Source organism: Manacus vitellinus, unplaced genomic scaffold (assembly GCF_001715985.3).
Source record: "Manacus vitellinus isolate BGI_N305 unplaced genomic scaffold, ASM171598v3 scaffold_13_pilon, whole genome shotgun sequence".
NCBI lineage: Eukaryota > Metazoa > Chordata > Aves > Passeriformes > Pipridae > Manacus > Manacus vitellinus.
Genome location: NW_021938999.1, coordinates 2,622,921 through 2,641,837, shown reverse-complemented (window position 1 = coordinate 2,641,837; position 18,917 = coordinate 2,622,921). Strand labels below are relative to the sequence as shown.

The 18,917-nt window shown below is 33.9% G+C and overlaps 1 protein-coding gene across 10 annotated transcripts in view; it reads left to right on the top strand.

Moving 5' to 3' along the window:
• Positions 1–18,917, top strand: part of POT1 (protection of telomeres 1) — an 80,935-nt gene that overhangs the window by 20,133 nt on the left and 41,885 nt on the right. For all 10 annotated transcript variants that reach the window (XM_018067979.2, XM_018067980.2, XM_018067978.2 and 7 more), the window contains 3 exons: positions 6,486–6,616; positions 8,834–9,124; positions 13,837–13,992. In XM_018067979.2, coding sequence (XP_017923468.1) covers positions 6,486–6,616; positions 8,834–9,124; positions 13,837–13,992 — 578 coding nt within the window. The remainder of the gene's footprint in view (positions 1–6,485; positions 6,617–8,833; positions 9,125–13,836; positions 13,993–18,917) is intronic.

The window sequence follows — 18,917 nt, the reverse complement described above, 5'->3', positions numbered from 1 at the left end:
ATGTAAATGAGAAATAATGGTAAGTGAAAGTACCTTCAAGAACTCAAAGCATTTAGACTTAGAAAACACAAAATTTGTTCTGACATCTAAATAGAAATGCAAATATTCATAAGATACTAAATTAAGTCTGTGCATGTTGGCTGTGAATATAGCAAATGTTTTAACTACAGTTAATACTTAAATATTAATATAAATACAATGATAACACAGTCTTTATGCTTTTTCAAACAGAAGGACCAAATTTAAAAATTAACAAAACATTTTATTTGTGTGTGAGATCTTACCGCTGATACTCCTTCCTGCTTGATGTGCCATTAATCTGTAAAATACTTCATTGTAAAGGTGCAAGTATAATCTTGACCTGTACAGAGCAGAGAACAGTCATCTGGTATTTAAGGTTGATAGATCTGTTTTGCACAGACTGCCAAACAGCATCTGTCTGTCACTGTAGCAAGCTTCTCAAAATCTTAATTTTGTGGTGGTGTCTGATAAGTGCTTTATCTGTAATAATCAAGGATATTAGCAGTGATGCATGGAGGTTCATTCCCCTTGAAAAATATTGTAGGTTTAAGACTCAGACTTAAAAGCAAATAAACAGGCAAAACAAACCCCACAAAATCTTTTAAAGATTTTATTTCCTTTTTTCACATTGCTGACATCAAAAAGAGTAAGGGAATTAATCAAATATAGAAAGTACTATTTCTGCTTTCTGAGTAAATCATGGAAGGGCAGTTCTTAAAGGATCACATGGCTGAGATTTGTCATTTGTCTGCCTCCTTTAGCAAGACTTGAGAGAACTGAGGACTTTGAACATCCTGAAGATGGGCACTGGTTGAAGGAAGTCAGTAGGACAGCCATTTTTTCCAGATATGTAAAAACAATTAAGTTAAATGCACTGACTTTCCAGACAGCATGTCTCTGGAACAGCTAGGACAGATTTTTGCGAGTGAGTTAAAATTACTCACTTCCATTTCATAAGTAGTAGAAACTTAATAGGGAAAATGATTATTTATTTAACTACTCCTTCTTACATATATTAAAACTTAAGACTGAAGCTTTGCACTGTGTTCCCACAAAGAGGGTACCACTGGAGTGGTACCTAGTGGTACCTAGTTTAGCTTCGTTAGTTTATATAATCTATAATTAAATATTCATAATTTCTATTACCAGTTTTGCATTAGATTAATATTAAAACACTGATGAAGAAATGAATTTTCAGTATGAGCATAAATCGTTTATTCCAGAGAAAGTTGTTTTAACTAAGCATGCTTCAGCTCAAGACATGTAGTTTGAAATGTCTATACATGAGAACTTTGTGTTCTGAAAACTGTCCAAGGAAGTACTTCCAGTCCTGCTTGGTACAACAGACAGATGGGATTTTGTCTGTTAGATCTGTTGTGAGTGTTCAAAACTATATTCTAAGTTTTTTTCTCCAACACTTTAAGAGTCTTAAGATACTTTAAATTTTTAACAAAGGTGATTTTCTCCTCTCTCCTCTTCCTTAATCCCAAGGACATCTCAAGTATTTAACCTTGAGATTTACTGTAAAAACAGTCCATACAGGAGAAAAAGAGTTTCTGTCTTTGTAGTGTCCAATTACAAAGATTATGTACTTGACCATGAAAGTTTTAGGACATTACAATATGACATTACTGCTTCCCCAACTCTTTGTTTCATGTAGATATTCGTTCGTGTTTTCCATAATGCAAGGAAGAAGTATAGCAAGACTAATCTTTGCTGCTGGTTAACACTAAGTCATAGAAGTAATGTCCTATTTTCATGGGGAAACCTCTACATAGCTTATTCTCTTAGATACGTGCAGTATATTCATATGTCACATGTTGAATTAAACATTTTATCCTACCTAGATGTGCATTTGGATTGTAACTATTTTATTTTTATGAAATATTTCTTAGAATCAAAATCAATAAAGGGTAACATTTTCGGAAAACGCACTTCTAAAAAGCTTGAATGCTTCCAGGTCAGCATTCTACATGCTCAAAATGCAGCTTAAGAACCATAAATCAGATTCTTAAGTGTATTTTGAAGCCCTACTTTTTTTATTTTCAGTTTTTTATTTGATCTTGTGCCAAACTCACCAACATTTTTAGGCTAGAATTTGTTTAAAACTATGTAACTGAAAGAATTTACTGAACTATACCAGTTGGTCCACTTCAATTTAAGTAGTTTTTAGTAAGTAATAGCAAACCAACTTTAGAGTGCAAACCAAAATCTACAGTAGTTTTTTCTTCAAAGTATTACATTTCATTTTGTTTTTTTCCAAATCAAAATGTTGAACATTTATTTAAATTTTGCAGAATGGAATAAAAACTGTTGCAGAGGTAAAGATAGTGATTTCATTTCTCGACCCCTGGGGGTTAATGTTCTGTTCCCTTCTATTCACAGTGGTTTGTATGCATTTCTTTTTTAAATAACCACTGTTTTTTATTATATAATATAAAAGATTAAAAAAAATTAGGGGAAATGAGAAAATAATTAAACAGTTGAATAAATAGTTAATAGAAATCACAAGACAATCTCAAGTTACTTAGATCTACAATTTACAAATGATGACATTAAAGCAGATGCTTAACAGATGTTAAGCCAGATGTTTCTGGTAGTTACTGAATTTTTGTATTTCTAAGGGGTATCACCATGTTAGAAGTAACAAGCTCTAGTTAAACATCTTCAGTTTGATTCTTTAGCGGTTTTGTTTTGGGCTTCTGCAATATATATTTGTATATAAATAAATATACATACACATAGGAGTGTGCATATATTTATATTACTTCTTGTCTTGATGAACGTGTAGGGTAAATTAGCCGGTTCAGCTGCTTGGTGTTAGTACAGATATTTGTGTATTGAATGGCCTCAGTAATTCTTGAAAACATTAATAATGTTTCATTTAGTTATGAAGAGAGAATTTGCTACAGAAATTTCTGTCTTTCTTGTCTGTATTGAAATATAAGAAACAGAAGGCAATCTTTAGAGTCCCTAATTGCCAATGACATTGCCAAAAACCTTTTTATCTCTCTGCAGTGGAAGTTAACAAGTTCAGGACAGTGGGTTTTCCACTTAAATATTATTCAAGACTACATATGTGATTGCCCAGAAGGGGCTTTGTAATGTGACCAGTGCTTTCCCCCTTAAGAACTAATACAAGCATATTTGTTAGGAACTGCTGAAGTCCTCAGTAAAACTAAAATAAATGTTTAATCAGTAAGTACTAAACAACTTGTCAGTCCTACAACATAAGTAACTACTAATATGGAAAGCAATTCTGGTTTTCTTAGGATGACCAAAAAATGAATTTTTATGTGAAGCCGTGGGGTTTGGGATTTTTATATGTTTGTTGGTTTGTATGTATCTGTACACTGTGGAGAGATGCTGACTTTCCAAGCATGCTGATGACTGATGTAACACTCAGTGCATTTATGAAAGGAAAGCTATAACCTGAAGAGTGACCCTAAACTGTCATGGTAGTGGAGGAAACTTTAGCTTTTCAATGGTTATTACAGGGCAACAAAACATTTGCATTTCAAGCTATTTAAAGTCAGAACCTAAAGGCTTGTCAAATCAGCATTCTTCATGCAGATAATGTAACCTTCTACTGATCAGCAAATAGTTGTGGGGTTTTTATGAGATTAAATAAAAAACTAATTAACAAAGCAATTGTTTTCTTAAAGAACAATAAGGACTAGTCTGAAAGGATATAAAAAGCATGTAAAACAGATGCATCACTGTACTTTCATTCAAACCAAACATCGCTTATCTCTCCTTGTTTTCATAAAAACCAACTCTGGGGTGCTACAAGAAGCATCCTTACAGATAGGTGTCCATAGGTGGTGGTTCCTCACATGATGATAAGCCTGAGTGAGAATACCACTTCATAACAATTAAGTATATTAAAAAAAATAGGGTTTCAGTTTGGAGTTCTCTGTAGAGTCAGCTGAAATCTGATGCTTTTACTGAGTCAATCTAGTATGAAAGTAAAAAACTTTCTTTTATAGTATATAAATTTACTGAACTGTGCATTTGTTGTGTCATGTTTTTAAGACAGATAATTACAAGTAAAATGTGTCAGTGGTAAAATTTTCTTTTTAAAGAAAAGTTAATCAGTGGAGTAAATTTCTAGAGTAAAGGAAAATTGACTCCAATATTTTAAGTTCCATTATTTACTTATTTATTTATTAGCTTGGTAACTAAGGGATTTTACTTTGTTGAAAAGTGTGTTGAGAAAAATCAAAAGTTGGACCAATGACATTTACTGTATTGCTTTGCTTAACACCAGGACATTATTTAAATTCAACAGTTCTGTTTAGAGTTTGAATCATTTTTTTCAGAAAAGTGAGTTCAGTCACTGAACTATAATGATGCTGTGGAAAACAAAATAATTTTCACATTTTAGCTGGAGAAGAAAAGACAGGTGGCTTTTGATTTTTAACCTTCAAAAAGGACTTGCTGGATGAAGATTTCATTAAAAGAAAATCAGTCTTTATGCTTTGTTCTCAAATACCTTTACTGTAATTAGGTTTACTGTAGAAGTGATGTTTTGAGGTGATGATTAGGAATGGAAGACTAAAGTCACAGACAGAGAATCTGTGTTATGTAGATGATGTTTCTAGATATATAAAGCATGTGTAATATTTTATACTGCTTTGACTAGGATGATTATCAGTCTTATATAAGTGTGCTAATTGTGCAGAAAATTGAGGCAGTGTGTTAACTTCTGCTATTAAATAGGCAGTTGCACATGTGTGAAGCTGACTAGGTTCTATAATCACAGCATCAAAGAGTAACCACCATTTTAATGTGGAGTAGTTTTGTTATTTCACTCTTGATTCCAATATTGGAGTCTAACAATGCACTGTAGCATGTTACCCTGTATCCTCAAAGGATTGTAATTCTATGAAACATAGATTTTTCTTTTTAATTGCTCATTTTGCTTGTATTTGCAGCTGACCTGTTAAGTTAACCTCTAGAATTCATACCCAAAGAAATACAACAATCCGTCTTTGGATTACATTAGTAAATACTTGCAGTTTTTTCAGTCTGTGACTGAACAGCGTACATACAAGCAGGTATTTTAATCCAGTCTAACATATCTGTCTTCATATTTGGGAAATCTGGTCACAGAGTTTACATATGACGATTGTTGTCTTTTGACTGCTTCCTGTACCTTTTATACATAAGGCAAATCTGTCAGTTTTAGTGGACTGATAGCATTCTCTTTCAAAGCAGTCTAGCAACAACTTACATCTCTTTAAAATGCATGATGGAGCTTTTATTGACTTTGTTTTAGAACTGTGACACCTTTGTTCAGTTCCCAGATGTGTAAACTCTGGTTTAATGTCATTATCACTAACGGCCTCATAGAATTATAACTAAAGGAAGGTGGGGATTTTGATCATTTGGATTTTTTTGCTTTTCTCTTTGGGTTTTTATTTTTGAGAGATGAAAAGGTGTCTGTCAGGGCAAAACAGATTTCAGCTGAGGAATTTACTTCATTGCCAGTTAACATAAACATTTAATAACTTATTCAGAAATTGAGAAACAAAGAGAAACATTTGAAAACTTAGGGAAAACACCTTTCCTCCACCTCTCCCAGGCTCAGCTTCACTCCAGACACTCCTCCTCCCCTTTCCTAGTCTCTACTCCACTTGCTGTGGTCGCAGGTTACTGTGTCTCTTGGAGGGACAATGGGTGATGCAGGAGATTGGGGTCAGTAGGTAGCATTCTTCAGGCAGGTGAACCAGCTACTACGCTGTGAAAGAGCAAGTGTGCTTTGACTCTGCTTTTATAAGCTGAAATGGAAAATACAGGTTTCATTTATGTCATCTGCAAATACTGCTGTATTCTGGGCTGGTTTGCATTGTCATATTTGTATCTTTTTTTGATTTTACTTTTAAAGTCATTAACAGAAGTGCAGTTCTATGAAGTTTAACTTCAAAAGGGCGTATTTCAGATTTTTGCTCTATTTTCTAACTACTGCTGTGTGACTGTATTCTTGCAGTATATATATATATATCTCCTGCATATTTTGTTGAAGTGAAAGATATGTAATTTATGTTTTAATTTACTTTTAGAACTTGTAGAACTCATTACCTCTTCAGAAGGCAGTGCAAAAATAAATCTTAGAAAAGAATTTCCTAAGATTGTAGTATGCTCCTCATTTTATGGAGAAAGTAATTGAAACTTGAAAGAATAGCATGCCTGTTGTAGACAGAAGAAAAAGTTTTGTGTATTCCTGGCTCACAGACCTGTGCTTAATCACAAATTTCATTTTCAGTTTTTTGGGCTAATTCTCGGCAAGATGGGCCACACTTCAGTTGTTACGATACTGTAAAAAAATTAACTTTGGAAGAGTTACACAGATCATAGCAGGAAAAAAATTGGCCATAAGGGTGCTCATCCCAAATTTAATATCAGTGTGTTAATAATTTCATAATGCCTGTTACTGACTCAGACATTTTTTCATTTTACAGATTATTGCTCAGTTGTAACACTTGTGGACCCATCAAATGTGAAGTTAACATGCACTCTTTTTAATGGAAATCCAGATTCCCTACCAAAAATTTACAAAGTTGGAGATATTGTTCGATTTCATAGAATAAAGGTATGTACTAGAATGTTGAGGGTTTATGTATTTGTTTTTCTGCAATGACAGGACCATAGGAATAATTTAATTCTACGTGTACTGAAATTAACACTTGGAGATATTGGATAAAGCAGTTGATTGATAAAACAGCTGTGGTTATGGTATGGACCAAAATTGAAAGTAAACTATTATTTTTTTTTCAACAACATTTATTAAACTACTTGACAGAAGTCATGTGATGATACTTCTAGATGAACAGAGTTTAACTGACATAAATGTGCACAATTTATTCTTCAAACTAATAGGATTAAGGAGTTTATTTAGGGCTTCCGTTGTGGAGCAGTTTAGGTCAGCTGGAGAGTTACTCTGGTAAAAGGAATCTGTCTGGCATTGTTAATGTGCAGAATGCTCGAGCTGCTCCTTCTCTGTTTTCCTGACTTACACCCTATTCATCTGTATCAAAGGTCATGCAGGAAACAGTGTTTATTAGCTTTGATACTGCTTCTGCTGGATGTTTTTCTTATGTCTACTGCAATTGTATAAGGAAGAGGAACCACACTACAGGGACTGAATAGAAGTCTTGTAATGCTGGACCGTACTTAAAGAGGTGCAGAACAGGACCAAAACCATGATTTTACCATGTTGCATGTTAATTTGCAACATAACCATACATAACTATATACTTTCTTTTTATGTAAAATAATTGTAGCAGAAATGAATAAATGTCATGAAAGAGGCCAGTGGAAAAAAATAGTTTGCATATTTGAACACTCTTGAGATATCCAGGAAGTTTAAGATTTTATTTTACAAAAGGATGATAAAAGGGATAAAGATCCGTAGTACTAAGCATGTACATTTTGATATGCTGTAGCAGAAGAACAAAGAAGAAAACCCCATGCCAATAAATGTAAAAAGTGGAAAGATTTATCCAGTGTTTGAGTTTTGTACCACTGAGATTATTAAGAAAGAACTTGTTAAGATTCAGAAACAGTCTTCTGTTATTCATGTATATCATAAATATTTACAATTGAGAGATAAGTTGGCTAGCCTATTCTGGGTTAGTATAAAGCTTCCTTAAGGTCATCTGTATGTATAATTAGAGCGGAATGAGACTGTATTTAGATTTTGAAGCCTTTGTTGTTAATCACTACTTGAGATGTGTTGTTAATCTTGGAAGTTCATTAATTTAACTTCAGATGGGAAAGTCTTATGCTAAATTTTAATATTTTCTCTGAATCTGTCACGGTGAGAGTTACACATATACACTCATTTCTGAAATTCAGTGGAGATAAAAACTTGTTTATTGCTTCTGAAAACAAAATACATATTTTATAATACTTAAGTGAAAAAGGAGAAAGTAGAAGGGAATCTGGTCAAAATAAAAGAATTGAAAAGTTACATGGGTATGGTAGGTTAATATTGGATTTTTTTGAGGTATGGGAAGTACACATTAAAAAAACAAACAAGACCACTGTCAGGGAAGTTATGCAAACATATTTTTTTATATATATATATATAGTAATATTATAATAGTATATATATAAAAAGTGCAGGGAGCAGTCAGACTAGTTTAGATCCTTGAAGGAATGCTTCAGACTTTACACAATGTGTTTTACTTGGTAGCAGATACACAGCTAAATCAGCAAGATTCAGGGGACCTGCCATGTTCGGGGCAGTAGACACTGAGTAATTGTGAAAGCTGTATTCATAATTCAAAGAGTGAAAGCTGGTCACTGTTTGCTTTATGGAAAAAAAATACCTCCTAGAACTGACATTTTCTGTTTCAGTTCTGTAATACTGGGGAACAGGGCTGTTGTGAGAGGCAGAAAACAGGAATCCATAACTTTGCTCTGCCATTGCTCTGCTGTGTAAAAATTAATTTCTCTTTTGCCTCAGTTTCCTCATTTGTAAAAGCAATCCTGATGTGTTCCCCACACAGATATTTTGATGTGTGTGAATAAAATACTCTGTAATGATGCTGTGCATTTACAGGCATTAATCTACCTCTTCAAAAATTTTTGGTGTAAGGTTATATTTTCTACCTTCTTATTTGTTTTCTTCTGTTAATGTTAATTTTATTTTTTTTGTTTTCGGTTTTTTTTTGTTTGACTCTGTTCTCCCCATAGCACCAGAAACAAAAATGATGGTCCCTTCTTTATGCATATGATAAAGCAGAAATGTATTTTTATTTTCATGCAGGGCAAACTTTTTTTTTTCATTCACATTTTGTAACAGATCAGGGAATACAATGGACAAATGCAGGGAATTACCAGTGGAGGATTTGCATCCTTGACATTTGATGGAACTGTAGGAGCGCCAGTAGTTCCTCGAACTTCTAGCAAAGTGTACACTTTCATGGATGAAGAACATAAAACAATAGAAGAATTACGTGTTTGGGCAGCCAGTAATATTTCCATCTCTGGACCAGCAGCAAAATTGTCCAGTGTTCAGCCAATGCTGTTCTTTGATCTCACTTGCCATCTGGTAGGAAAAGCAAAAGTGGATGGATCTTCTTTTCTTCTAAAGGTAGACTTATTTTTTTTTTAATAATTTGTTAGATTTATGTATTCAGATGTTGTGATACATTTTTTGATAAGGTAGACATATTAATTTATAGCCTGAGATTAGCTCACTTAGAGCACAGTGCTAATAACATGAAGGTTGTGGGTTCGATCCCTGTACAGGCCATTCATTCAAGATGATCCTTGTAGATCCCTTCCAACTCAAAATGTTCTGTGAAATTCTGTGAAATAATGTTATGTCGATAAATGTTTTGACTGTAAGCAAATTTGTGATCCTGGGCCATTTTATTTCTATGAAAACAAAACAGAAATCACAGTACTTTTTGAAGTTGTTCGCCTGATTTGTTTTTTAAGAGAGGTTTAGTAAGATGGCATTGTATGGGTCATCATTTCACATTTGTAGATAAATATTGCAAGATTTCTTAACCTTGAAAAATATTTGTTTTAAACTTCATTCTTGTTTTTTAGTTAGCATTTACTGCTTGTTTTTCTAGATCTGCTGGGTATGATTAGTGCAGTAAGTAGCACTATCTAAAAAAGAATTAATGTATTAGGTTATCTGTCATGATGGATTCTAGGTAGTTTCTCTTAGTTATACATAAGCACTTTGGGCATCGGTGCTCACTGAAAATACAAAATGCCAAGTGCCACACAACAGGATAGTAATATCCAAGGGTGATCCTTAACATTAACTAAATAAAAGGGAAGTCTCCATAATATTCCTGGGTTCAACTCCAGATGTATCAGTCTGAAGTTATTCTGAAACTCCTCTGCCTTTATTTTTCTTTATTTTTTAAGTTGATTGTTAAAATGTGAGTGATGAACAAGCTGTTACTTTCCACTTTATGACTTCATAAAATTACTTATTGGTTCTACTGTGTTAAACTGTATTGTTACAATGTTTTTAGAAATAGCACGTGGCATTATTCCTTCATTAAAGCAGCAAAGATTTTTCTAATACAGAACGATGCATACACTACACAGAAACAAACCTTAAGTGTGTGCTATAACATGCTCTGCAACTGATACAGACATTTCCATTTAATTATCCCTTGTGAAAGACATATCAAATGAGACCCAGTAAAATTTCAGAACTTTGTGATCTGTAATTAAGTTGTTAATTGATAAGTATATCTTCAGCATTGAAGGACCCTTTGCAATGACAGAGACAAGTGCTTTCTTAAATTATTAATATTTCTCTACACACTTTTCTGTGTTGTAAGATTTGAAGTCGATTTTGTCATTTTTGTGTAGTAAAGGTAATGACTTTGGGAAATCTTAGGGTAGACTTAGGAAAGTAAAAGTTTGAAGTCAAATAATGATAGATGTATTTTTCTGATACATAATTCCTCTGACATATATATTTTTAGCGTTATAAAATATTAAATACTTAAATCCATATTAAAATGCAGCAGACAAGCTTAAAAATGCTACATTAACATTGATATGCTGTTGGTAATTCCCTCCATTTTTCAACAATGGCAAAATCCATATCTTACATCAAATATTGGCCATGATAGAAGAGAAACCTTTCTAAAAACTTTTAGACAGATCTCTGATTATTTTGTTGATTTGTTAAACAAAAAAAATCAAACAAAACAACCAAGTCAATGCCATCTCATGGAGTGATCATTAAATACTATTTTATTGTATTCTTTTGGTTATGCATTTTTTAATAATGATTTACATTTATCATGTTATTCCAAGTACATCAGTTATAGTAGTGGCTGTTTATAGTATGAAATATCATGATTATTTTAAGCATTAAGCCAAGGTATATGAGTGGGGATGGCTTCAAAGACAACTAAAATGAATTTCAGCAATTTTGTGCATCATCTATAGCATAACATTTCAAATACACTTCATAAATTAATTGCTACATGCACAGCAGCTGAGGTGGATATGGCATAAAGATGGTATTGCTGACTTGATTATTTCTTATCATTTTCTGAGAATTTTCTAATTCAAATTGATGGAGACTAAAGAATTCACAATAGAAATTATTCTGTCATTTATGGCTTTCACAAGAGTTTTACTGTTATTCTTTTCTTCCCTTCTGCCTGTCAGTTAAATTATGTACATTAAGTCATACAATGAGCATACTCTGCTGAAGAGAAAAATAGGTATCATTGTGTCTCTTTCATTTCAGTGTTTTGCCAACCATGGTGATCAAAGGTTATCATTAACTTAGCTCCAGGTTGTTCATGACTAGTAAAAGAAAAATTTGTTGTTTCTCATCCAGAATTAATTTAACCAGTGTTGGGTTTTCATCCAGTGTTTGTTTTTGAAACCAGGTCAGTTTGAAACCAGGGTGTTTTCATGTTTCCATAATTTGAGTAAAGCAAAGCTGCCAAGCTCCTGAGGTAGGGAGCTTGATCTGGTTTCATATTTGTGCAAGAAAAAACGAGAAACCAACTACTTCCGCAAAGATTTTTTTTTTTCTTGTAGAGAAAGCTTACATTATTTAAAATTCCTCCAAAAGGTGCTGGTACTGGCCCCATTAGTTCCTCTGGTGAAGGACATTTCAAAACTAAGTCACCATCCTTTTATCTGAAAAGGGAGCATACAGGTTATTTCAATCCATTTGTCAGATCCATCTCTCCAGTGTAGAATTAAACTACCAAAGTGTCCCAAGTAAAGCCAGCTGAAATAATAATGAAAAACTCAACAGATTTAAGGTTCTTTATTTTGTCAAAGTGACTAAATTCGTAATAGATATGCACCAAATCTGTTTCTCAAGCTCCGTTCTGGAAAAGATTTGATAAGCAATAGGTAACCTCTCTTTCAAAGGTGGTTTCAAGTATTTCATGGTGCACGATCAGAAGATTATAGGCTTTTTTTAATCTGTGGCAGCATATACCATTTCATTATCTGGTCCTTCAGAATACACTCTTACTTGTTGTATTAGGGAGAGTTCATAGCATACTGAAGCTGAAAACCATAACACCATTGAAAGCTCAACAAAACTGATATTTATTACCAAAAGGTGGCCAACAAAACGAACAAATCCAAAAGAGAGGAAGGAGGAGAAAAATAAGCCCATCAGTATGACTTCCCCAGTCATGTTGCTTATAAAATTATCTTACCAACCTAGAATGCCTATAATTACCCCATAGCAGAAGCTGCATCCTTGGAGAGTCAGTAAGTTCACAAATTGGCTGGCGTCCCCGCCAAAAGGCAGCGATGTCCTTGAGGTGAAGCTTGCTTCCCTCCAAAAAAGAGCTATCTGCCTTTATACAATTAACTGAGTGACCTCAACCTAGGCAGGTGTGGTCAGCACTGCCCAGCCAGAGGCCCTCAGTCCCACCCCCCGTTATACAGGTAATATCTCTTCGCTCACACGTGGCTTTCCCTACGCCTGCGTATTGCACCTGGGGCGTCTTTCTTAATTGAGTTGGTGGGTTTAATTCATCCTCTTCCTCCTCAATCTCACCTTCAAGCAACCTTGAAAGGCGATTAGCCAATCATAGAACACCAATTAAATATATTTATACAAGATTCTCCCTTTCAAGGACTAAATTCCCATTTATCAGTGTTTGTTTCTCATTACTTGTCAGGGAAAGAACAAAACTTTTACAGGTGGCTGGGCCAAACACAGACCAAAAGTATCAGCGTAATTGAACCCTGATACACTTGGCAATATTAATTTGATGTTATGGGTCATTTTCACTGTCAGCAGTGAAATTCCCTTTTTTCTCTTGATTTTGGATGGGTATTCCAGCCATGAATTACTCTCAGTGTATTTATACATAGCTTTGCTGATTCTTAGATCTTTTCCTGTGGGTCTGTTGATCCAAAGCAGTTAAGCATAAGGGGTAGAAACCCTTTAAAAATTGAGCTTTGGTGTCTTTTTTTTTTTACCCTCTGCAGTACATAACTTATGGGACAAAGTGCATGAAATCCTATGAAATACAGCATTTCAGAATAATGATCCAAATGCTTCTAGATTTTCCATTTACTGTACCAGTATTTCAGACCATTATTCTTGTTGTCTTTGAGAAGAGTATATCTTCAGAAACTCAGGAAAGCATAGTTAACAGAATGATATTTGATTTAAGTAGTAAGATTTTGGTACCAAAGTGCTAAGCCTGTTGGTAAACTTACTTTTTCACAATAACTTTGATAGCTCAGAAATAATTCTATTTATATTTCAGTCCTAGGAGTGTATTAAAGGTTTAGCTTTAGGCACACGATTTTTAGAACATTTGTTAATAAGTGTATGTTAATTACTGATGATCTCCTATATCAGGATACACTACCAGTTATCTAAAACATATTAGAAAAACATCAGTACTTAAGTCAATATATACTGTGTACTCAGTCTTCACATACAGTAGCTGAAGTGGTTAAAAAGCCCCTATACTACGATCAAAATATTAAGTACAGACAGTGCTGCATATGATGAATTCTAAGGGTTGTGACTTCTGGATAAAAGTTGAGGTTTTGCTAGAGCTGATTTTTTTTTAAATATTAACAATTCTAGGTCTTAGCACTTGATCATATTCTCGATAGAGGTTATTTTATGCTCTGTAAGGAATAATAATTAAAAAACTCCATAAGGTCTAATTTAAGTATTTTAAGGACTTTTAGACTAAGACTACAATTGGGATTTCTTATTGTTACTGATTTTAATCAAACAAAAAATTTTAAAAGAGTTATTTAAAATCTGAATCTAAAGTATTCTGAGTACATTGAAGTAGTTGATTTGCATTACAGGTATGGGATGGCACAAAATGTCCCTATCCAACGTGGAGAGTACCTGTGGAAGCAAAGGACCTGGAAGGAGAAAGGGTTCTTCTTCATCAGCTGAGAAATCTAATGGTGGACATTCTAGTCTATGATAACCATGTACAACTGGCAAAATCACTTAAGGTAATGCACAGTTTGGTATTTCTGTCTCTCTTTTTGTGGCCTATTTTCTGCTTGGAAGTCACTTCAGAGAATGTATTAATTCAATTCTGCTGTAATTAGTTTCGTGTTCCTCTTTATCTTTCACCGTATTTCCTGTACCTTTTATTTGAATGCAAAACTCCTTCAACATATGTTAAACAGCCTCATTACTTGAAAATTACCATGAAAAAAATTCTTCCAATTAAACCGTTCTTTTCAGACACTGTAATATAATATATAATCCTGTGAAAATAATGAACTCAGAAAATGTATTTTATGCTTTAGAATTATTTTTAAATGATACAAAGTGGGGTTAAACTCATAGTCCTATTTAAAACTCTTAATTCTAATGTCAATAGAAGATTTTCTGTTCTATAAACTTCTGCAGTTTGCAGTGCAATCTTCATTTAGTGGATCAGTGATGTTGATTATGCTTAGATAGAGAAAACAACATAATTAAACATTTGATCTTCAGCAATACTGCCATCTTGCTTCTGAATACAAGAAATTAGCAAAGAATACATCTTTCATTTTATGCCTTGCCCTCTATACCCAAGATCGTTTTTAAGAAAACATTAACTAGAAAATAAAGATAAGTGATAAACATTTGTTAGTCTGGGGCTATTGGCAGACATGAAATCAATTTGATAAATTAACATCCATTCATAAGTAAATGACAGATAGCAATATAAGTGTAAGGATTTGTGTAAGAATTCATAACAAAACTGACAGAAATATTTCATTACTTACAAGTTCTCTTCCAGAATTTTTCTCTTACTAACTGGTGTAATCTGTTGATAAATAATTGATGTTCCAGTAAAGCATTATGTTTTGAAAATTAAGGGGAAAATATTTTAATATTAATAGAACATAATTTCTGGAGTAGTTGATAATACTTCTTTTATTACTCTCACCCTTTTATGTTCAGGAATTCCTGTTGAATATGTGATAAATGGGATGTTTTCATCAGCTCTCTCATATTTTTACTTCCTATAAGTTTGCCCTTTCTTATTTCTAAAGCATTTGTACCTTTGCTGGATACTGCACTGTGTAGTAGAAGCTCTAATTTCATAGGAAATTGCTAAAAAACCTCCTTTGTCCTTCTGAGCAATGCAGGCTGTTTTTCTCCTGGCTATGTCCAAAGTTGCAGTAGTTTCAGTCATGAAAGCTGTAGAAGTTTAAAGTTAGATCATTTTCGAACACCACTTTTTAGTGGATTGTCTTAGTGAAGTTATCGAAGAAAAGGGGCTGATATGCTAACAATTAACTTCAGAGGTATTTATTCATTTCAGGTTGCAGCATGTAGAATTAATTTTATTTCACAGAATAAAATAAATATAATAAAATTTTGGGGGAACTGTCCCTAAAATGGAGGGGTTTTAAATACTAGTGGAAATCATGTCATATCATAAGAAAGTAAAGTGAAATCTGTATATTTTATTTAGTTCAGGGTCTTGTTATGCAAAGATTTTTTTAAAAATTCATCTATGTAGAAATATGGAACTGGAGAGTGTTTAGTATATCCATGTACACCTTCCCAAGTGTGATTAGATGTTTTGCCAGTTTATGGTTGCAGAAACAGTAAAAGTATGCTAGTTTTCAACCATGTCTTCTGCATTTGACAGTAGCTTAGAATTGCCGTTTTTTATGTAAATTGTTATGGAATTGTTAGGTTGTTGTGTACTGTTTGCAGTGACAGTTGCAGCTCAGAAATGACATTTTATGTAGGTGCAATCCCTTTTACACAGCCTTGTTAACATGAAGGGCAGGTTGAAAAAAAACCTGAAATATTTTAAAATTGTATCTGTAGGCACATGTTCAGACAAGGAAGCTCTGAGTAAGCACTACACACTAGAGAAAGTGGGTAATGTACTACAGTGAATTTTTGGCAAATGCTGGAGCACAGAGTAAGGAATATTGCTGCAAGTTTGTTAAAAACTCCTTGTTTAGGTCATCTGTCCAGAGAACACTGAAGATTTGAGCATTTTATGCCATTTTCCAAGGCAGTCAAATAATACTTACAATTTTCAATGGAGAGAACTTTAGTAACATTGAAGATATGTTGCTGCTGATACCGTATGTAGACTTTTTGTTCCCTGTATTAACTGGCCTCCCTTTCCTACTGGGTAAGATTGTGGCTTTTCAGCATTTGGTGCTTTGACAGAACACAAAAAGAATTTTCAGAAATCTCATCTCTGAAGTAGATTATTTCCTGGGGCATAAAGACACAAGCAAGAACTACAACTAAGCAAAGAAAATGGTGTTCACTGCTTTTGCTTGAAATTGGCTCTTCCTCTGGCTACCTGGGGTGCATGAGGCTTTCTCATTACTCTAGGAACCCCAGCCTACAACTGACTGTCTGGAATACGGTTGCTCCACATAGGTTGCAGTTTGTTATTCTTCAGCCTTTCTTATGCCAGTTTTTCCAGAAGTTCTCAGGATTCACTGACACTGCCATAGGATTTGGGAATAGGTCTATGATGTGGGTTTCTCCATCTTAAGCATTTTGCTTAGATCATTAGCATCGAGGTGAGTGAGCATCAGTGGTCAGTCGATGCATAGTAGGGGTACAGCTGTCCTCAGCTGGTTAGAGATTTCCTTATGTTCTGTCATTCATTGAATATGTGGTACTGTGCCTTCCTCTAATGGCTTGATAACCATCAAGTTTGTGTTACCATGCATTTTCTGGATAGTACAATTAAAACAATTAACCTTGAGCATGTATATAAGTCCTAGTCTGTAGTTTCACAGCATTTGCTTTGTGTTACATATCTTCAGATGTAGAATTTGTATATTTTCAGCTGTTTCTCCCACCATATAAAATGTCATCTCTTTTTTGATAGTAGTATGGACCAAGAAGTCTCACTTTTCTAGTGCCAGAGTCACATTTTCAACTTGAAACTTCAGTGAGTTACTACATGGCTGTAATACCTGGCTTCATATTTTTCAGACATAGGTAGCATTCCTTTGATCTGTCAGTGGTATTCTCCACACCTCTATGTCTTTTTACTTATTAAAAGGGGAAAAAACAAAAGATGACACCCTCTAATCCCACCCCTGAGTCTTTCAAACTCTTAAAAGGATTTAGGTTGGTATTTCTAACTGCAAAGGACTGTGCCCAAATGCTGTGTATACACTTCCTCTAATTTTCAAGAAGTTTTGCACCATTTACTCAGTAAAATTAGACTGTTGATATGATAAAAATGATGACAAAGAAATCCCATTGAATATAATCAGCCATAAAAATAGATATAAAAATGACTACAGATGAATTTGTTACGTGATTCCTGTAGATAAAGACACCTTCTTGTCATGAGTGCCTTTCTGGTCCAACATGAACGTTTACCTGCCATGATAAATGGCTATTCTGAATTCATCAGTGTGAATGTCAACACAACCCTATAAATTTTGAAATAATCATGAGAATTTCCTATGCTCGAGTTTTATTAGTTGGCTGGTTATAGGGAACTGCATATGTGACTTCTACATTTTAATTCTCTCTAGCCTTAATACATATTTTTTAAATAGTCATATATGAATTAGACTGCAAATAGGGTATTAGTATATTTTATACTACTGCAAAAAATGTTTTTATTCTGCTTTAATTCATTTTAAATGAACTTGCTCTAAATGAAATAGGTAGTTCATAAACAGAACTGCTGTAAAGTCAAGTAAGGAGCTGGTTTTGTACTATATTTTAGTGATGGCTCTGTAAATCGTGTTGTTTAATGTAGATTATAATTTCTTCTCAGTCAAGTATATAAAGTACTCAGTCTGCAGGCATTCTGTAAACAACAGAAACACAGTAACATTTTTATCCATAACAACCTGCTCCCTGCTCTTAACTGTAAGCAAGGCTGCCACCCGAAGGAATCCATGGAAATGGCACCCTTTTTGCACAGGCAGCTCTGGCTTGACATTCAGAACCCTATGGACTTTTTCAGTATTTGGCAATGCTAATTGTAATGCTTCTCTTTATTATGATTCTAAGTAATATTAAAATAAATAAAATAACATTTTCAGAAAATAATCTAATAAATGCATATATAGAAAGATTATTTTATAGTGATGACAAATCTTGCAAAGTGAATGCTGCACTAAAATGTGTAGTTCAGTTGACTTTTGCATGAATTTCAGCACACAAGTTTAGAAGGCAGACTCAGCACTTCGTATTTTTCACTTCTGAGCTCTCGTCTCCCATGTTTAGTTTTTTATATTTGTACATAGAGAAAATACTTTTTTCATACATTCTTTTTAAAAGAAAAAATCTGTCAATTATAATGAACTTCTTCCTGTTTATATGCAGATTACTTTAGGGGTAGGAAGTAGTTTGACACTGTTTTATTAACTTAAAGTTGTTTCATAAGCAGAACTTAGCTAAGAACTTTAAAAAAAAAAAACACTTTCTCCCAAGGCATTTGTCACAGTCATTCGATTACTTTTATAATATGAGTGCCCCTTGTATTTTTGGATATTCAACATAATTAAGTGAAATCAGTATCTGGAAAGGAAAAAAACCCAGACTTCTGGATAAGCCTCTTAACTGCCATCTAAATGCACAAACTGTCCTGGTAATGCTTTGAATGAACAAAATGAGCAGCCCTCTAACAGTGCAGATCAATTAAAACTCTGGTAAGAGCTCCATGCCGGAAGCAAAATAGGTGCAGGCTGAAGTGCAGTTTTTATGTCCCTGCTGCCCAAATTGGAAAATATGCTACCTTTTTCATGTGTGATTATTGTTTAAAAGTAGTTTGATACCAACATTATGTAGTCACAGTTTGTTCCTTGATACAGAGGAGGAATCTAGACACAGGTTGCTGCTCCATCTACTTTTATGCATGTATACATAAATTTGTAAGTGTTGTACTAAGACCTGGCCGATCCAGTCTAGGTTTCCATTGGTTAAA